The following is an 18,816-nucleotide window of genomic DNA, read 5'->3' as shown; positions in this document are numbered from 1 at the left end:
TAAAGGCCATTGCAGTTTGTCAGGAAGAAGGATTGCCAGCATAGAGCTACCTAAAGCTTGTGCCTCTGTCTCGACAGGTTTCATCATGGCCCCTACATTGTCCTACTTTCTGCTACTCTCAGCAACTGTGATGCTGCTGCCCTTTTCTTTGCAGAGAAGAGCAACCACTGTCCAACAAAGCCAAGTGTAAGAAGACCATGTCTGGCTGAGAACAGGAAGATGTCTGTAGGGTCCTCAGTGGTTGGACCACTGGAATGAGGAACCCACTCTGAGGTTTGGGTTAGATACTCAAGGAGGTAGCAGGCCTTTTATGAAATTGCCAGGAACCCTCTCTGAGTCATGTTGAACCTTACTTCTCGGCCAGGGGAGGCGTCTGACTGAATAGAAGTGCGGTGAAAACTTTCTTGGAATCTTTGCCTGAATTTTTATCATGTTCACAAGCACACACCTGGTTTCTAATCTACTGCTCTACTATAGCAGGATTAAGGAAAGATTGTTTTCACCAGCCAGTCTTTATCGGTGCTGATATGTCTGTTATTCAGCGTTGTGGGATGAAATGGTGTTCACCTCGGTGGAACTGACTGAATTAGTTGATTATAATGTTTCTCTCAGTGCAAGTGTCCCTCTGTTCAAAAGTGGATTAATATTGGATGATAAGTAGGGATGTACCACTAGTAATAAGGCCACAAACACAATAAAAGGTTCAGTGAAGGTCTTAAAAAATGATTCCCATGCTCAAACCTATGTGGCTGGCAATGTGCAGGCAGGCTTAATTCAGGAGAAAGGTATGTAAACCATTTAATAACACAAATACAATAAATAAGTAGGACACAACCCACAATAAAAATCCAACCCCACTTTATAAAAACATGCTATATTATTATGAACAAATAGACACTAAAACAACAAACATCCAATGTAAGGAACCAGAGAAATAAGTTTCTAAAGAATAAACATTTTTTAGTGCTTAAGAAGCAAAAGCACCAACTTTGAACATCTGGTCATGCTTGAATGGGACAAAGGCAAAGTTTGAGGCTGACTGTGATGGAGCCCTGGTCGGATACACTAAGTGAGAGGCTGTAGTAACATTTTTACTTTGCTCCTAGTGCCCGATTACGAATATGATGTTGTTAAGAAACTGTCTCAAATGAATTGGTTCCAGACTAGTTTCTGAACAAATTGGTCCTGCAAGTCCAGACGACCAATTATGATGCTTACCAACATCGTTCGGTTGGACTCGCATTGACTTGAATGGGAGTCTGTATTCTGAACGAGAACATAGGCTCACATTAAAAAAAGGGGTGGTTGGGGATAACCCAGCACCCTTTGGCAGACACCCCATGATGCTGCCAACATTGTGCATGGTTGGAAAGAGGGGTTCCTTGGGTACCCCCACTGGATACATTCGTACATCTCCAGGTGAGGGGAGGGGGGCACAACGGTCCCGCAAAGACAGATTCTGGCAGCCATTTTGTCTCGGGCAAACAGAATCGGAACGGCTGCCCGATTGGTCATCGTAATTGCACGTCCGGAAACCGTGTCCATAGAGCTGTACGATTTTACTCCAAAAGACTCAGGCTGTCCCAATGCCTTTCTGAACCAACTTGGACTGCCTGCATGGCTTCCGGGCATCATAATCGGTGGTTGAGAAATCTGTACGATTTGTTCAAGAAAAGTGTTCTGAATCAGATTGTGCAATACCGGATCCCATCCGGTACCTTTCCTAATGACACTATTAATGGACCCTCCGTCGTTTTTCTGAAGCCTTTACTCTCAACATCAAGTCAGGCTCCTCGTCAGGCCAGGTTTCGAGTCGACGACACCAGCTTGTGTCACAACAAGGCTTTGATGAAATCCTGGAAGTCTGAAGCTCTGGAGCTTTCAGCCTAACAAACCTGAAATCCATTCTGGGTTACAGTTCGACGTCCTTGGCTTGACACACATCAATGAGTCGGTCACCTTATGGAGCTTTATAACAAAAATTCTCCAATCTTCTCCAAACCTCTGGACCTCCTTCCAGATGGTCCTTTTGGGATTCCAAGTTGCCCACAACACAAATACAACAGTCAAGAAGCTTTGAGATGGTCTTTGGGATGATGGGACTACGTTTTGCAAATTGCACCTGGCCAAATCCTTAAAAGTCCACAGGACGTACTGCAGGCTGGGGACTTCTTTGTGGAGATGGTGCAGGTGAGCTCTGTTAACCTGTTGCTTCAGGGAATCTACTCTTTACAAAACCAGGCAAAGTCTTTAGGGCTGCAGTTCCAGATTGTGCAGCAGGTGCAGTCCTTCAGTGTGCAGCCCTTTGGGTGCCGATCAGGGTTCCAGCAGTGCAGTTCTTCTCGTTGTTGTTTCATGCAGGGGATTTGAGTTGCCAAGCAGCTCTATCATATGTATTCATTGTTCCTAGGCACAAGAACAGGGTCATCCCTGACCTATGGGATGCAGAGTTACACCCTCAGGTATAACCACTACCTCCATAGTCTCGGCCCAGAAAGCACTATTCTTCCAAAATCAAAAAATTGAGGAACTTTCTTCAGGATGGGTAGTTCTGGCTAAGCCAACCCACTGGTATGGCTAAGATTCCTAACACTCCCTTTTCATCCCCTTTACTAATCTCACTACAGGGGCTCCTGTCTGGCTGGGGGTGAATGTTGTGCTGCCCTAAACTGTCATTCTCCCTTTGAAGACCAGTTTGGCTACTCCACCCCCATCTTGCCTTGTACTCTGTAGGTTGCAGTTCTCCTCCCACAGGGAATCCTTTGTCTCCAATCAGGTCAATTCACACATCATTAAGACAGCTTGGCTCAGCCTGGCAGAAGCTGGCCAATCAGGAAAGGGCAGCTGGAAGGCTGGATTTTGGCTTACAGAAAGGAAAGCTCTATAACTTCTTTACTGGGATAGTTATATTAAATCTAACAATGGAAAATTGTTGAATGTATTGTAACTATCATTTTGATACTTTGAAGTATTTTTTTAGCTCCTTTCTTTCAATGGTTATACCTTATAAAACATTCCCATGTTTTCCTATGTAGCCATTGTGCTGCTATGGTGATAGACACAATTGGCAGGCTGTCTAACACCAGGGCATATAAAACATATGTTATAATGTCCCTTCCTATAGTTACAAAGAACCCCACACCTGTGGCACCTAGGGGAGACATTAGGGGTGACATATGTAAAAATAAGATATTTGACACTTTGGAAGTACTTTTCATTACAAAGTCGAATTTGCATATATTTATAATGTAAAGGCAGTCTGAAAGACAGAGCTGTCTTTAAAATGACAGAAGGCAGTACAGTAGTACACAATTAAGTGTAATTAGTCTACTGGCTGTATAGCCCTACTTGTCCTATCATGTAGTATGGACTTACAGCTAGGCTATTAGTACCAATTGTAACTAGACCTAATTACCATTTATCTTGGCCTGGGTCTGGTAAGCAGAGCCCAGGGCACAGTCAGAGTCAGTTACCTTCGGTGTCAATCAAATAATGGGAGTGATCATGGCTAAAAGGGTGACTTTCTCACACCCTCTCACAATTATGTATTTTGTAAGCGAAAACAAAGTTGTGATAAGTATTTCCTCTCCAATGTTTTGCTATTCAAAAAATCTTGTTTACATATAAGCACTTTTCTTAGTGTTTAACTTCAGTAAACAACTACACTAAATGGATTATATTCTGGTGAGGGAGGGATTTGAAAATGAATAAACTGTTTTAGAAACTCACCAAGAGGTAGTTTTAACAGTAGCTTGGACTCTGCTCTCTGCCGCATACACCTACATCTACCCCTTCATAGTATGTCTGCCTACTTAATCATCTGTCTAAGTACTCCACTTTCTCTCAAACAGGAGTGCAGCCTGCTACCCTGCTACTTTCAGGCAGTCTGAGAATAGGCCCTATGATGAAGCTTGTCATCTAAGGGTGGGTGAGGGCTTAAATTAGCATAAACACATTAGACATAACCCCAATACTGTTCTAGGTGCCATAGAGACTTTAGAACACAAACAGCTACTGTGTTTGTGTTATATTTAGGAGATCATGTTTAGTAGTTTGGTAATTCTCTCCTGGACATCCATGAGTGATATTCTGTCCTTCAGCAACCAGAAAAGGGATAAACTAGAATTGTCCTGGCAACATGTTTACTCCCTATGAATGTTGATAAACTTTTACATGTGTTTCAGACAGATCTGTCATGCAGGATTTGAAACCCAGCCCTCTCCCTGCATATCATATGGAGCTCAGTGGAGTCAGCCCATTCATCTCAGTCTATTGTTTGCTTCAGGGTGGAATTTTACACCTCTTCATAGGCTGAGCACATGCTGGGAGGTGGCAGTGGCTAATGCTAAGTAGCCTTCTTGCAGTTCATGCAGGGAAACGTTAACTTTCTAAAACATACTTTTCCTTAATATTTATTACAACGCACATTTAACATTAAATTGCATTTTTAATAACTAATAAAAGTAGTGGTGAACTATCTGGCTCTATTCCAGATACGCAGTATTAATATTTTAATCTGTACTTAGTTTTTTTACATAGGACAGCTTTACTTTCCACGGTGAAGATAGCTTTTAGGGTCGTGTGACTCTAGGGACGTGGTAACATACATTTTCTGTGTTCCACTTTTAAACACCATACACCCTACCTTGTGGGCTGCAACACTTATATGGGGTGACTTACTAATGTTTAAAAGGAAAGTTTTTACCTTTTATAAAGGGTTCTTTTTTTTATCAGGTTGCACTGCAGCAGTTGGGATACAGTGGTAGGCCAGAAGCCATGTTTCCTGTGTCTCACTAGTGGATGGCACAAGAAGTGCTGCAGTCCACAGGTGACATTTTAACTTTTTATGCCATAGGTGTATTTTTTTAACCATGTACTATGGCTTATAAGAAGTTAAATAAGCCAACCATGGATGAACCAATTTCTACATGTTTTAGTAGTCAAATCACATGCATAGGACACTAGACAGTATTACAGTAGCAAAGTTTAAAAAACAGCAATAAAATAAATTCTGCAAAACAATTGGTGTGATCACACAAAAAAGGACATTTTTATCCCAGTATCCAGCAAAGCTCAAACTCAATCAGTTGCAAATCGCCAAATTGTATCTAGAGAGGAAAACAAAGGGTGAATTAAGTTATTTTTTCAGAACATTGCCAGGTCAATATCTGAAAACAATAAAAAAAACACTAACTTGTTTGACTAGCCAAGTACAGAACAACATAATTTATTGCTGCCTTTCATAATATTCTTTAATTGGAAATTCTAAAATCCTTTGCCTCCTGTCTATGCCTCCAAAGTGACAATGCTAAATGATGTAGGATGGAGTCTTGGTCCTGAATCTATTTTCAAAACATAGTTTATGAAGTATTATCATAAATAGTGTGCCAACTATTTGATCACAAGGAATGTTACCTGCTAGAACTGTTTGGATTCTGGAGGTAATGAAGATTTGGCAAGGCTGAATGATTGCCCAGAGAATCATATTTTGGTCTGAGAGAATGTCAGTGCTTCATCAACCAGAGTACCCAAAGCTTGTTCATGCTTTAATTGTTTAAAGGATTGATTTTAAGTTATCTTAATTAAAATGCAGTCTTCAGCATATCCTTGGAATAAGAAATAATAGCAGAGGCCATGTCTCCTTTAAAGAAACAATGTAATTGTAAGGAGTTTTAGGATTGGGAGAGAGTTGAGAACATGCTGATAATTTTTCACATTCACACATTCATGAACGTTGCCAAAAAGGAAACTAAGGTTGAGGTCTTAGAGGTTATGGCATGCTGGAAATGGGGATTAGCCCGTTAAATTAGTGTGCTAGTGTTTAAGAATACAACAGTGTTCACTGGTTTTATTAACTCTCCATCTGTGTCGACTTAGGTTTGGAAGTACTGTAATGTGCAACAGTCATGTGTTGGGTGCCTGGCAATTTGTGCTCTTGGTGTGGATTTCAGCTCCCGCTAGAGTATGTCCTCCAGTATTTGCATTCACTCATATTGGTTTTCCCTCGGAATTCCCTCTCAGTCGAAACCTTAAGCCCTTAGTTTGTTCAGGGGTATTTGTTTGGTGCTGTGCCTGTATCCTCCTTCGGGTCAGTAAGGCGTCCTTCTCCTGTTCTCCTACTTAATTGCAAAACTGTTTTCTAGTCTTACGTAGAAATCTTTGCATTGTCCTTTGTAAGTGTACTAGTATGCAAAATAATTGTCTAGTTCCTAAAGCAGTAACATTGTTTTATTCTTCTCCCATGAGTACCAACATTTTGTTTGTATGTTGTTTTAGGAGTGAGGGATTTCCATGAAAAACCATAAATTTATTTGGCAAACAGAAGTGCTCCAGTAGGATGCTAACCTTCATATTTACCTCCATCTGAGACTCGAAGAGCCTTCTGCACAGCTGTTTGCTTAATGTTCACAGTGCATAACTGTATATAAGTGTCTCTCACAATGGTGGAGTGGGTTAGGATTATGTCAGATCCAACCAACACTTGGACCCTGACAGTGCCAAGGCCACGGCCATTCCCGCTCGATCTACGGAAGGTTGGTACTCAGTTTTCCTAGAGTGCATTGCTCTAACAATATGTTCAAGGACCAAGAAGGCATAGCAAGGCCTTTTGGAATGTCCACAAACTACTGTTGCTTGGTTTAACCTGAACTCCCTTTCAACAGCGAACCTACCAAATTTCAAAGGGATGTAAAATGCTTAGTGAATACCCCACTGTTCTATAGAGCATGTTTTTCGCTAAAATGGTTAAGGTGAAAAACTGAGGCAGTCCTTTGTTGATCAAGTAGGATAAAGTAGGTTGAGGCGCCCAACACTATTTAGTTGCTGCCCTCCTCTTGATGCTTGGAAACTGGATTACAAATCGATTTTTGGAATGGGTGTGATTCAATTTAATTTGAGTAAAGCATATATTCAGATGGCTTAGTCTTGGACACAACTAGATTAGGCTGTGAAATATATCATTACTGCTGAACTGGACCCCTCAGATGTACACATTAAAAATAATAGTCAGAAGGGAAAGCATAATCAGGTTCAGTAATGTCATTGCAGGGCAGAGCAGGTTCTTATGTTATGTGCCGGCGTAAAACTTGTGAACAGTGATCCTAAACCTATGATGCATAGGGATGGTCGCCCTCTCACAGTTTCCTTGGTGCACATGATAGTCACAGGGAAGTATGCTTGCCTTGATAACCTCTGCAATGAGTTTTGACCCAGCTGAAGTCTAAAGAGAGAAGCATTGGAAAGCAAATGTCTTTGGATATACGTGCATGCATACGGGATCTGGAACAGTCAGTTTTATTTGGAGAGGTGCCACAGAGCCCAATTTAAACCATTACGTTGAATTGTCGGACAACACTTGTCTATGAGGAGCACCGTATATGACCGGGTTTGTGGGCAGTGCTATGTTATCCAAGCAGCCGAGAATTAAAAGCATTTTTGTTGTTAGTCGAAATATCCATTCAAGTCTGAAACTGACTTGGCGGCCAGGGGAGAGTGCAGGTCATTTCCCCGAGGTCAGAGAGCCCTTCCCTTGGGATCGAGGGGAAATATGTTCTGTGATAGGATTAACAATGTGAGAAAGAGCTGTTGCACCCTTTCTGCTACCTTCATCCCACTCGCAGTGACCGTGAGTTTTAATATGGCTGAGCGCAGCCTGGGGCACGAGGCTGAACATGAAAACCTTCACTATTTCAGTCAAGCGATTTAGTCTTCCAGGCTCACGGAGGCCCTTGTCTGGCAAATATAAGGGTATGTTCCTTGAAAAGGTGTTCTTTCTAAGAGGCTCGATCTTACAGGAAGGATGCAGATGTGTTTTTTTTATCAAAGCTATGTTTGGGCTCAGTGGCAGCAGGAAGAGCATGCATACAGATGTGTTAGAGGGTAGGGGACAGCAATATTCATACTATACCCGTTGCTCATTTATATTAACAGGATTTTTTTTTGCCTGGTGTTTAATTTGGGAATTGACTTACTGCTCTTCGTTGCCTGCTGACCTTCGCCTGTGTGTTCATAACAAAGCCACTCATTTCGAGGGGCCCACGAATGGCTCCTATTTCCTCTGGGGGTATCGGTGACTTCAGGGGTGGAGAAAATCCAGGCCATTACAAGTTGTACCCTGAAAGTCCTCAATGCAATGAGGAAGTGCCAGGAGAAACAGTGGAAACACCACAGATCTCGGAATTGCAAGGGGCTGGTAGTGACTGTTTCCAGTCCCACCAGAACTAAGGGGCCACTCGTCACATGGGCCTTGGTCATCCACTAGTGATCTACTCGGTGAACTAAAGAAATGGCCAGTGGCCAGTATCGGCTTTGATCGCCTGCTTGGAGTATTTTCTTTCAGAATCTGCTGAGTAGTTTTGAGAGTACAGGAATAGTATTGCAAAGTACTGTCTTTAGTTTAAATGATGTGCATATCTATCAACAACGTTTTTTCTTTATTGTTAATAAAGACAATCAATATATATGATGCTTATAGGAAATCAATGTCCCTGAAACTTTTTTACTCTGCACTACGCGTTGTATACAGCTACAAATTTCACGCACTCTTCGAAAATATTTCTATATTGTGTGGTTGCAGTCGAATCATTTGAAAATTTGAGAAATAATTCTGAAATAAATTGGATGAAGGAAAGACCCCGGTCACCAGAAGTTACAACATAGATGGTCAAATAATTGATTTCTAGTAAAAATATGAGATATTTTTTTTAGATTCCCCACCCTGGTGTTTTTGGTAACTATTCATATGTCTCTTTAGAGGAAATGGTGGCACCAAAATGACTGTTTAGTCATACAAAGGGATGTATGACAGAACCACACATGCTACTACCATGCATGCCATTACCACACAGATATTAACCACACAATCTTTCTACCACGCATTGCCTTTACAACACAAGTCTTTACCACACATGTGCCTTTACAATGCATACCTTCACCACTCATACCTTTACAAAGAAAATGGGAGTATATATTAGGCCTGGGCGAAGCACTACGCTACGCTCGCGGAGTTTGCGCAACTTCGCACTACACGAGCTGCACATAGCACAGTGCGAACACGCGTAGTGCAGCGTAGCGTAGTGCAGCGCTCTTTTTTTGCTTGTTCGCGGTCCTGAACATCATGTTCGCGACCGCGAGCAAGCAAAATGACATCCCGGCGAGATTCTCAAAGCGGGGAGGTAAGGTTTCTCATTGTGAGTGGTTGCGCATGCTCGCGACCGCTCTCAATGAGAAACTACCAGTTTGCGTTGAGAAAGCTGCAGCTCGAGTAATAATCTACTCGAGCAGCAGAAAACTACAGCTCGCACTGTGCAAGATGCCGTTTTCAATGATTGCACAGTGCCGGATGCTTGTCCGCACTGTGCAATCATTGAAAACACATCTTGCACAGTGCGAACATGCTACTACGCAGCTCGCGTAGTGCTACGTGAAGTTCACGTAGTGCGAAGTGCACTTCGCGTAGCTTCGCGTAGCGCTACTTCGCGAACTACGCCCATATTTAGTATATATCAGGTGAGTTAAAACTATATGGGGCCTCATTTACAACAAAGCCATTTTGCTGCACCGACGTGCATCTTTTTAAAGGCACAGGGATGTGTCATAATTTTACAATATAAAACAAATAAGCTGCCATGTGCCAACACAGGCACGCTTGCACCATCGTGGCTGGACTTATCGGCTATTCTACTTTTACCACACTCGTCAGATAAACACATCACAAAACAAGGCAGCAGCAGGGTAACACTGTGTACTTTACCTTCTGTCCTGGTTTAATGTAAGCCTTGACATGCTTAAGGACTGGCTTCAGGTTACTTTCATAGCGGACGCACAAATCATGAATTTTTATTTCACCATTTTGCGGCCAGTCTTCCGGAACTTGTGAAAGGTCTGAAATCAAAACGAAAGTTGACACTCATAAGTCACATAATTACAGCATTAAATTTGGCAAGACTTATGATCTTTGTTTTGTAACATTTTCTGTAAGCACCTAAAACTCCCATCTGAGTGAGAAAGGAGAAAGCTTACTAAAATGTAGGGCGAGCTATAGCAATTAAGGACAGAATTAAAAAAAATATCTATCCAGATTTGGATAGTAAAATGTGAATAAAAATGGGTCTGTGCAGCAATTAATATTTATGCAGTTCGGTCCTAACAAGTTCAGACAGACACTATTGTGGTAAAGATAGACCACTAAATTGAGGGCATGAAAAATACAAGTTTTTTACCACGACTATTGCATTGCTTTAGACCCTTTAGACCCTGTCACCAGTGGAACTAATAAACACATCTGTGCAAATGAGGGTCCAAACCACATGACAAATGTCTCAGCTTGTGATTGCAACTCCCACACAGATTGGGGAAGCACTCCAGCAGAAGATCCACAACTACAACTAGTAATACAGAGGAAGAAGACGAGGGATACCATATGTGGAGAAGCTATTGACCTTGGGTGTGGGAGCGTTGCCTCGGGGACTGAAAGTAACTTTAGACAAATGATATGAATCAGATTCTCCAAGTTGGTCGGGAACCTGATCTAATTGCCTAAAAGCATAACCCTGGAATGACCACTGGCAGCCAGATGTTACTTTTTAGGAGTGTTTTACCATATCTTCATAGATTGAATGCTGCCACTACAGGTTATAAGTCTGAAATGACAAATCATACAGCCTATTGGTGGTGCATGAAAGGTCAAACCCATTCCCCTCAATGCCAGCGCAGATATGAGCCAGATCTGACTCCACTGCTGCAATATGTGGTCTTAAATTCTACTAGTGGGTGACGTAACCATCAGTCATCACCTCTTCCAGTGGTTCAAACGTGTGCCTGCACGATGAACTGCATCCTATTGCACATTGAGTTCTGCAAGAATGAAGGAGCTCGATAGGACAGCAGCTGTGCAAATAGCATAGAAATGTCACTATTTACCTGGTTGCTGGCTTAATAGCAGACACCATGTACTATTTGAATGGCAGTCTTGCAATGAGCAAACAAACTTCCTTATTCACCATGTAGCTGGCTTAATTAGCAGACAGTATGCACAATTTGGGAAGTAGCCATGTAAATAGCAAATAAACGTCACTACTTACCCAGCTACTGTCTTGATAGCTTGAATTGCATTTATGCCTGTCACAGATTTCAACAGGTGCCTACCACCAGGTAGAACTGCAATCAAGTAGTGGACACAATTGGCACAAATTCCCTTCTGTGAATTAGGTTTAAAACTGGCTTAAATACACTTTGCCACTGGATTCAAGCTAGCCTGGCTGATGAAGGTTGTTACCCAGAAACCAGTCCTGGGAACTTGTTTCCAGTTCAGTGAAGACCTGGCTTGGCAGTTCAGGCTGGACTGTTCCCATGAGGCACAGAGTCAAGACTGGTTTGCATATAGCTGGGTCTGAACTTTGGTGGTGAAGTGAGCTAAATAATGATTATGGGTTCAACCCAGATCTGTGACTGGGGGTGAGTGTCTGAAAAATTTCAGTGCTCTGTCCAACATCTCCTTGTGTTTGCTTTGCTCGCCTTAAGGTGGCAGGATATGCCCAGACATGGGTCCCTTGATCACTTTGCCACTGGATTCAAGCTAGCATGACTGATGAAGGGTGTTACTACTCAGAAGCCAGTCCCAGGATACTTGTTTCCGGTTCAGGGAAGACCTGGCTTGGCATTCGGGCTGGACTGCTCCCATGAGGCACAGGGTCTAGACTGATTTACATATAGCTGGATCTGAACTGAGGTGGCAAAGTGAGCTAAAGAATGATGATGGATTCAAACCTGATCTGTGACTGGGGTGAGTGTCTGAAAGGTGAGTGTCTGAAAAATGTTAGCGCTCCTTCCATCATCTCCTTGTGTTTGCTTTGTTTGCCCTAAATTGGCAGGTTATAACCAGACGTGGGTCCCTTGCTCACTTTGCCACTGACACTCAAAATGCTTTATTCAATATGCAATGCACAACCATATAAGCAAACAAAAATACACATATTAAAAGCATCAAAAATACATAAATATTGAAAATACTGCCAAGTTAGGAGATGGGAAGACAGAACGTCTATCTCTTGAAGCTTAAAATGCATGTTATCACTAATAAAAAGATAAGATTATTTCTAGTTTCATTTCAGTTGCAAAAATGAGGGATATTCTTATCCGGGAGCCTAATGTGCAAATAGCAATAAAGTGCATTAATCTAGGCTCAGCAGTGTGCAAATTTCGCTTTTAAGTGCTTTCGGGTAGTACAAAATAAAAGTCTAAAAAACAGTTTAAAATTCCAAAAAGTTGCATAAAACACAATTCTTCTTAGCGATGAACGTCACCTTAAAATAGAGGAATACAGTACTTAATGCTGGGCTCAAAAATTTGCATATTACGCTTTTACGTGCCTGCTGAAAGTGCAATTAACAGTAGTTGCGTCATCAGTGCCTCGCTTATAATGTATACTATGATATATATATTTCTCTGGATAATTTCTTTAGTGACCAAATAAAATACAACAGGAAGTTCCCTGTTAGAACATAGAATACAAATCGCGATCACAACCTGCTTTCTTAAAATGTTTCTTATCTAAATGTAAAACCATAACTAAACACAAGCTACAGGTTGGTACGATGCTGAATACAAAATTTTAAAAACCTTGCCATGTTTGTAACTATAAACTCTGAGTCCAGCATTTGAAGAGCCAAAAAAGCTGGCCGGCATTGAAGTAAACCCATCAGTTTTAATAACGGGATAAGCCAACGTTTTCTCGGTTAGGAGTAAAATTTGCAGAAAAGGGTTACATGGAGAAGGGACTGCGCTGAGATGCCATCACACGGGCATTGGATTAGATGCTTCGACCAGTCATTTGTAGATGGAAAAGTTATAAAACGATGGAAAACATTTAGTCTAAATCTAATGAGTAAGAAGGTTTCGTAGTTAGATACCTTCAAGATTAGATACGGCTCAATCGTGTCAGTTGTTTAAATTGACAGTGAATGCTGTACAGAAATTTTGTTTGCTTCAACAGACAGTTGGAGATCAGCTAGGTGTTTTAAACATTCGTTCCTTAACAACTTTCGTGAGATCCTGGCCATTTCCTGAGGATTAAAATAGTAGTTCTGCAGGCCGAAATCACTGAGGAACTTCTTAACATATTGTAGCCATAGGATTTATGAACGTGTTGTAGCTTTAGGCAATCCGTTACAATGGCTTGAGTAAACTTTAATTTGTTTGATGTCCATATACGGTGCGATAGCAGAACTGGTTGCATCCGGATGGTGTCGGAAATATAGGGTAAACCCAGTTATAGATGACAACTGTATGTTTATGTGGATTGAGGTACAGCAAGTAGGAATCTTAGAAAGTTATTTTTGACCTTTTGGATGGATTCGACTTGCGCGTACCCCCAAACCCCAGCCCCATAGATGGCTGTACTCACACATTTGGGGTGATAGATTTCGAGCATTTCTTTGGGCGGTCTTTTTCCAAGCCTCTGGGTAAATGCTACTAGTGCCATAGTGGCTTTCAAGAACTGCAACTTTCTGACCTCTATTGCCCTTTTCCAGGTGCCCTTCTCATCTATGACCACTCCCAAATAAGGATACGTTGGTGTGTGGTCAATCCTGGAATTGTTTATGTAAATATCATTACCCTTTCGTAATTTTTTACCAGAGGTCATTATAAAGGTGACACAAATGTATTATATTGTTTTAAGGAACGCTGCAGTTCGAGGGGGGTGCGGGTGATGATGACCGCATCGTCTGCGTATAAAAGTGCGAGGATTGGGCGATTCTTGACTAAGGGGAGGTCCTGGCTTCCTTACAACATGGCTGTTTCCAAACCATTTGTGTATAGACTGAAGAGGAAGGGAGCCAGGACACAGCCCTGTCTTACTCCCCGCTCCACATTAAATGGGGAAGATAACTGCCCCCGTACTATATCTTACTCTTGCTGTTGCATTTGTGTAGATTTCTCTCAAATAATTAACCAGAAGCTCGTCAACCCCCATTTCTATCAAAATGGCCCAAAGTTTCGCATGTGCCACGCAGTCAAATGCCGCGGTGAGATCGACGTATGCCATGCATAATCTACCGCCCTTCCTATCCACATACCTGCCTCTCAGTAACAACAGGTTTAGGACCTGTTCAGTGGTGCCATGGCCTTCCCTAAAGCCGTATTGGAGGTCAGATATGATGTTGTTATCTTCCATCCAGCACTGTAGGCATTCTAACAGGATTCGGCCCACCACCTTTCCCAGCGAGTCAAGTAGAGAAATAAGGCGGTAACACGTTGGACTGTTACGGTTCCCCTTTTTAAAAATCGGAACCAAAAGGGACTCCGACCAAGAGTCCAGGAGACCAACCTTGCCGGTAGCTTTTAGGGCCCTAAATAATAAAGGTGCCCATAGGTTCATATTAAATTTATATAGGTCCACGGGAACCCCGTCCAGGCCGGGGCCTTCCCTCCTCTGCTAGCTTTCAAGGCTAGCTCGATTTCGGCCAGTGAGAATTCCGAAGCCGGTGGGCTAGGGGGGGTCACTTAGGTTTGCAGGTCCTTCCCCGGGACTCCCAGGAGTTTGTATGGGAACCTCAGTAAGACTAAACATCAGGGAAAAATAAGTTATCCATTCCCTTTCAGTAATTGTAGCCTCTATGTTGCCGGTCTCTCTTGGGCCTGAGAGAAATGATGAATTGATAACCTCCCAGAATGCTGTAGGATCTTTAGTTTTACAGCTATTATGCAGGGCAGCCCAGTGTTCCTCTTTTAGTTCTTTCCTTTGCTGCCCGAGTGTTTTGTTATATGTTTTCCTTAGTTGGGTGACCTTGGTTCTGTCTCTTGGGGATTTTTTAAGGGCTGCTTTAAGGGTGAAGTAAGCTTTAGAACAAGATGAATTAAACAAGCTGGTCTTAGGTTTTCTTTTCCCTTTAGAAGTGATGGTTAAAGCTTTGTTAACATTTTTGGTTATTATTTTAAAATGATCTATAATCTCCAGGGGAGACGAACATTCTGCCAGGCATACACTAAGTGCTGTCTTGGACCCTCTAATGATCTTTTCCTTTTATGTCAGGATCAATGCAGGTCCACTTTATTGCGTAGCCGTTTGGTCTGTTCACCGTGAGGTTTTCATCCTGAACCAGTGTTTTTGGCTTTTTATGTGCCCCTATCAGTTGCATGGTGACAGAAATAGGGAAGTGGTCACTAAATGCACAGTCATGCGTGGTAAAATTAGTGATAAGATTAGAAGCACTGATTGCCGTGAGGATGAAATCAATACAGCTTGACGCTCCTCTGCCATTATACGTAGGAGTTAAGCTAATGGCAGGTGTTAGCAGCTCGTTGGCAAAAGTCAATTGTAGAAGTGACATTGTCTCATTCATGTACGCCCCTTTTGTGGAGTGGGGGAAATGTGTAATGTTGTTGTCGTTGTAATCTAGAAAGCCGCAAGTGATATTATTATTTTTCTCACATAGTACTAGATTAAAATCACCGTCCCATATAATAGTGGGATTTTTCCCTTGATTGATATTGATGTAATCTCGAAGAAAGTAGCAGATTTCCTTCAGTGTTTCCATCAGGTTAATTTCTTGTAAATTGTTATAAAAATTAACTATCACCAAGTGTGTTTGCTTATCCTTTGCCACTGGATTCAAACTAGCCTGGCTGAGAAAGGGCTTTACCCAGAAACCGGTCCCAGGATGTTTGTTTGCGGTACTGGGGAGACCTGGCTTGGCAGTTCAGGCTGGACGGTTCCCATGAGGCACAGGGTCAACACTGATTTGCATATAGCTGGGTCTGAACTGAGGTGGAGAATTGAGCTAAAGAATGATGATGGATTCAACCCAGATCTCTGACTGGGGGTGAGTGCCTGAAAAGTTTCAGTGCTCCGTCCATCATCACCTTGTGTTTACTTTATTTGCCCTAAGTTGGCAGGGTATGCCCAGACATGGGTCCCTTGTTCACTTTGCCACTGGATTCAAGCTAGCCTGGCTGATGAAGGGTGTTACCCAGAAACCAGTCCAGGATGCTTGTTTCCGGTTCAGGTAAGAACTGTCTTGGCATTTCGGGCTGGACTGTTCCCATGAGGCACAGGGTCAAGACTGATTTACAGCTGGGTCTGAACTGAGGTGGAGAATTGAGCTAAAGAATGATGATGGATTCAACCCAGATCTCTGACTGGGGGTGAGTGCCTGAAAAGTTTCAGCACTCCGTCCATCATCTCCTTGCGTTCAATTTGGGAAGTAGCCGTGTAAATGGCAAACAAATGTCACTGTTTACCCAGGTACTGCCTAAATAACTTTAATTGCATATTTTAATACCTGTAACAGATTTCATCAGGTGCTTACCACCAGGTAGAACTGCAATCAAGTAGTGAACACAATTGGCACCAATCTCCTTCTGCAAATTAGTGTTTAAACGGGCTTAAATACAATTTGAACCCACGTAGCACTAACTGATGGGTCTAGAGGTCCTAATAGCCAATAAAGAGAATGTTTGAATGTTTCCAAGTTAATTTGGAATGACACTCCATTTTATCAAGGGCCAAGATAAAATGAATTTGGATGCCCACTATGGAGTTGTCACATACTCCACAACTGCATCTGCTCCTTTATGTTAACCTCAAGAGGAGACAATGATAAACATCATTAGGTTCTTTCCAAGAATAGGGGATGTTTTTTACCAAATCACAGCTGTGTACTCTTGCTTACTCACAAAGTCATGAGAATGTCCTAGGGCAATATATAGTATTAAAAAAGGCTCTAAGTTATCATAACACCTCTTTTCCAGCCTGGAGATGTCGTGCAACAAAACAGTGCTTACTGGTACAAGTAATTCTGGTTTAGTTAAATTAAACCAAATCACTCCAAACCAACTAAAAACAATGATTTTTAAAAGCAAAGGCTAGAACTGGAAAAGCTGTATCCCAGTGACATTGTGCCATCTGATGATTAGGGTTATCTTTTCAAAAGAGAAACAATTGGATAGTCATCAACAAAGTGTAATTGAGAGGTTTCATTCTTATCTCATGACAGAAGGAAAAAAACGTTATATTGTTTAAGGAATAGAATCTATGTACCTACCTAAAAGTCAGTGAATGTTTTTTGTAAGTCTTCCAATGGGCCTCTTTTTTGTATCCAAGAGATGGTTAATGAAATGATTGTCCCGTCTTTATGCTGGTGTTTAGGAACTTGCGGTATTAACAAAGAATGTATTGGGAAAACTCATAGAAACATTTTGAATGTTTTCAGACTAATCTTCCAACTAGGCCATCACCAGCCAGAAAACATTGTTTTAAATATAACATTTTTATTGTGATTATTAATACTGTAATTTCAAACAAACACAAATTGACATGCGCAGTTTGTATACTTAAATGCAAATAACTTTGATAGACATTGTACATCAGTCTTATTTCCGAGAAAGATTGAACATGAGCTCGGCAGATGCGTTCTGTGTGAATGTTGTATGAGTCTGACTGTGTCTGAATGAGTTTTGTATTTTGTCTTTTAGGCATTTAGTTGTGCTTTTCTCCGGGGGGTTCTTATTCGACAGTATATCGTATGTACTTTGGAATTTTTTGTGAAAATACTGTCGTCTTTTATTGAAATATATATATACAAAAAAAGTTTTAAAGGTGAAACAAGAAAGAAAATGAATGTAATGAAATATATAAAGAAATCAAATAAATAATGATGATAAAATCAACTATGTTAGCTTTTTTTAAATGATTTAACTGGTTTCTGAGCCCATGTCAAATTTAGTTTCAGTGATATAAGAAATATAGGCCTTGAGGGAGCGTTTTCATTGGATATGGGTATGATTGATGTAGCAGGCCTTCATGGTGGGGGTTTGTCTTTGACAGGTGCAGCTTTCCAGACTGAACACAGATTCTTGATGTCTGCAGTTGCAATCCACAGACTGGATATCCAGTGGGTGTTCGTCTTCAGCAGTTACAGACTTTCAGGAAGGTTCAGGGCTTTCTTGTAAGTGGCATATCTGCTCCTCATGCTTGGCAGACCCATCATCAGGTAGTGATGCACTTGCCTCTTAGCCAGCGCTTAATTTGAGCTGCTGGTTTCCGGTGCTCGGAACTGGCACTTACTTGCCAACACCAGCATTTATTACATTCTGCCACAAGGTGGCATTGTTGTCTCATTCAGTGACTAGTATGATAACAGTTATTTATGAATTCAATACACATTAAAAGTTACTAATACCTGCCGCCCAGCTGCAGTTATAGCTTTGGGGGACTGGAATTGCCTGAATTCTCACATTTGTTGCAGTGCGATGGCTGGTATTTGCATAGGTACTGTCATTAGCAGCGCTGGCAGGGGCAATGGGCATGGACATCGATTCAACAAAATGCCAGGGGTAGTGGAAGTAACATCACACTCTTTGATCCCTTCCCTCAGGACTTCACAGGAAGCAACCATATATGACCTTTGAACCTGATGACATAACATGAAGTCATGTCATTTGACCTGGGACACATGATATAGTAATTGACATCACTTAACTTAAAAAACACCTTGTTATTGTTATTTTTAGGTATTTTATATAGCGCGCCGCTGCCTCAGTGAAGGGGCGTCCCGGTGCTTGCAGCAGTGTAAGTGGAAAGCTAGGGCTAGATCGTCTGGAATAGGTAGGTCTTAATGGCCTTACAGAAGGATAGCAGGCAATCTAACTGCTGAATCTGAACAGGGAGAGAGTTCCATAATTTAGCGGCAAGAAATCGGACTGACAGGCCCCCCACTCTAAGGCGCTTCACTCGGGGGACCGTTGCAAGGGATTGCTCTGGCGTAGCTGGTGAGTAGGGACATAGGGGACTAGCAGATTAGTCAGGATCTCGGGGGA

The 18,816-nt window shown here is 41.9% G+C and overlaps 1 protein-coding gene across 4 annotated transcripts in view; it reads right to left on the bottom strand.

Moving 5' to 3' along the window:
* ABCC9 (ATP binding cassette subfamily C member 9) overlaps positions 1-18,816 on the bottom strand; it is a 915,119-nt gene that overhangs the window by 92,281 nt on the left and 804,022 nt on the right. For all 4 annotated transcript variants that reach the window (XM_086920457.1, XM_086920444.1, XM_086920437.1 and 1 more), the window contains one exon: positions 9,752-9,882. In XM_086920457.1, coding sequence (XP_086776583.1) covers positions 9,752-9,882 — 131 coding nt within the window. The remainder of the gene's footprint in view (positions 1-9,751; positions 9,883-18,816) is intronic.

The sequence above is a fragment of the Lissotriton vulgaris genome, chromosome 1_1 (assembly GCF_964263255.1).
Source record: "Lissotriton vulgaris chromosome 1_1, aLisVul1.2, whole genome shotgun sequence".
Taxonomy (NCBI): domain Eukaryota; kingdom Metazoa; phylum Chordata; class Amphibia; order Caudata; family Salamandridae; genus Lissotriton; species Lissotriton vulgaris.
The sequence above is the reverse complement of the archived record's forward strand: the minus strand, read 5'-3'. Positions and strand labels throughout refer to the sequence as shown.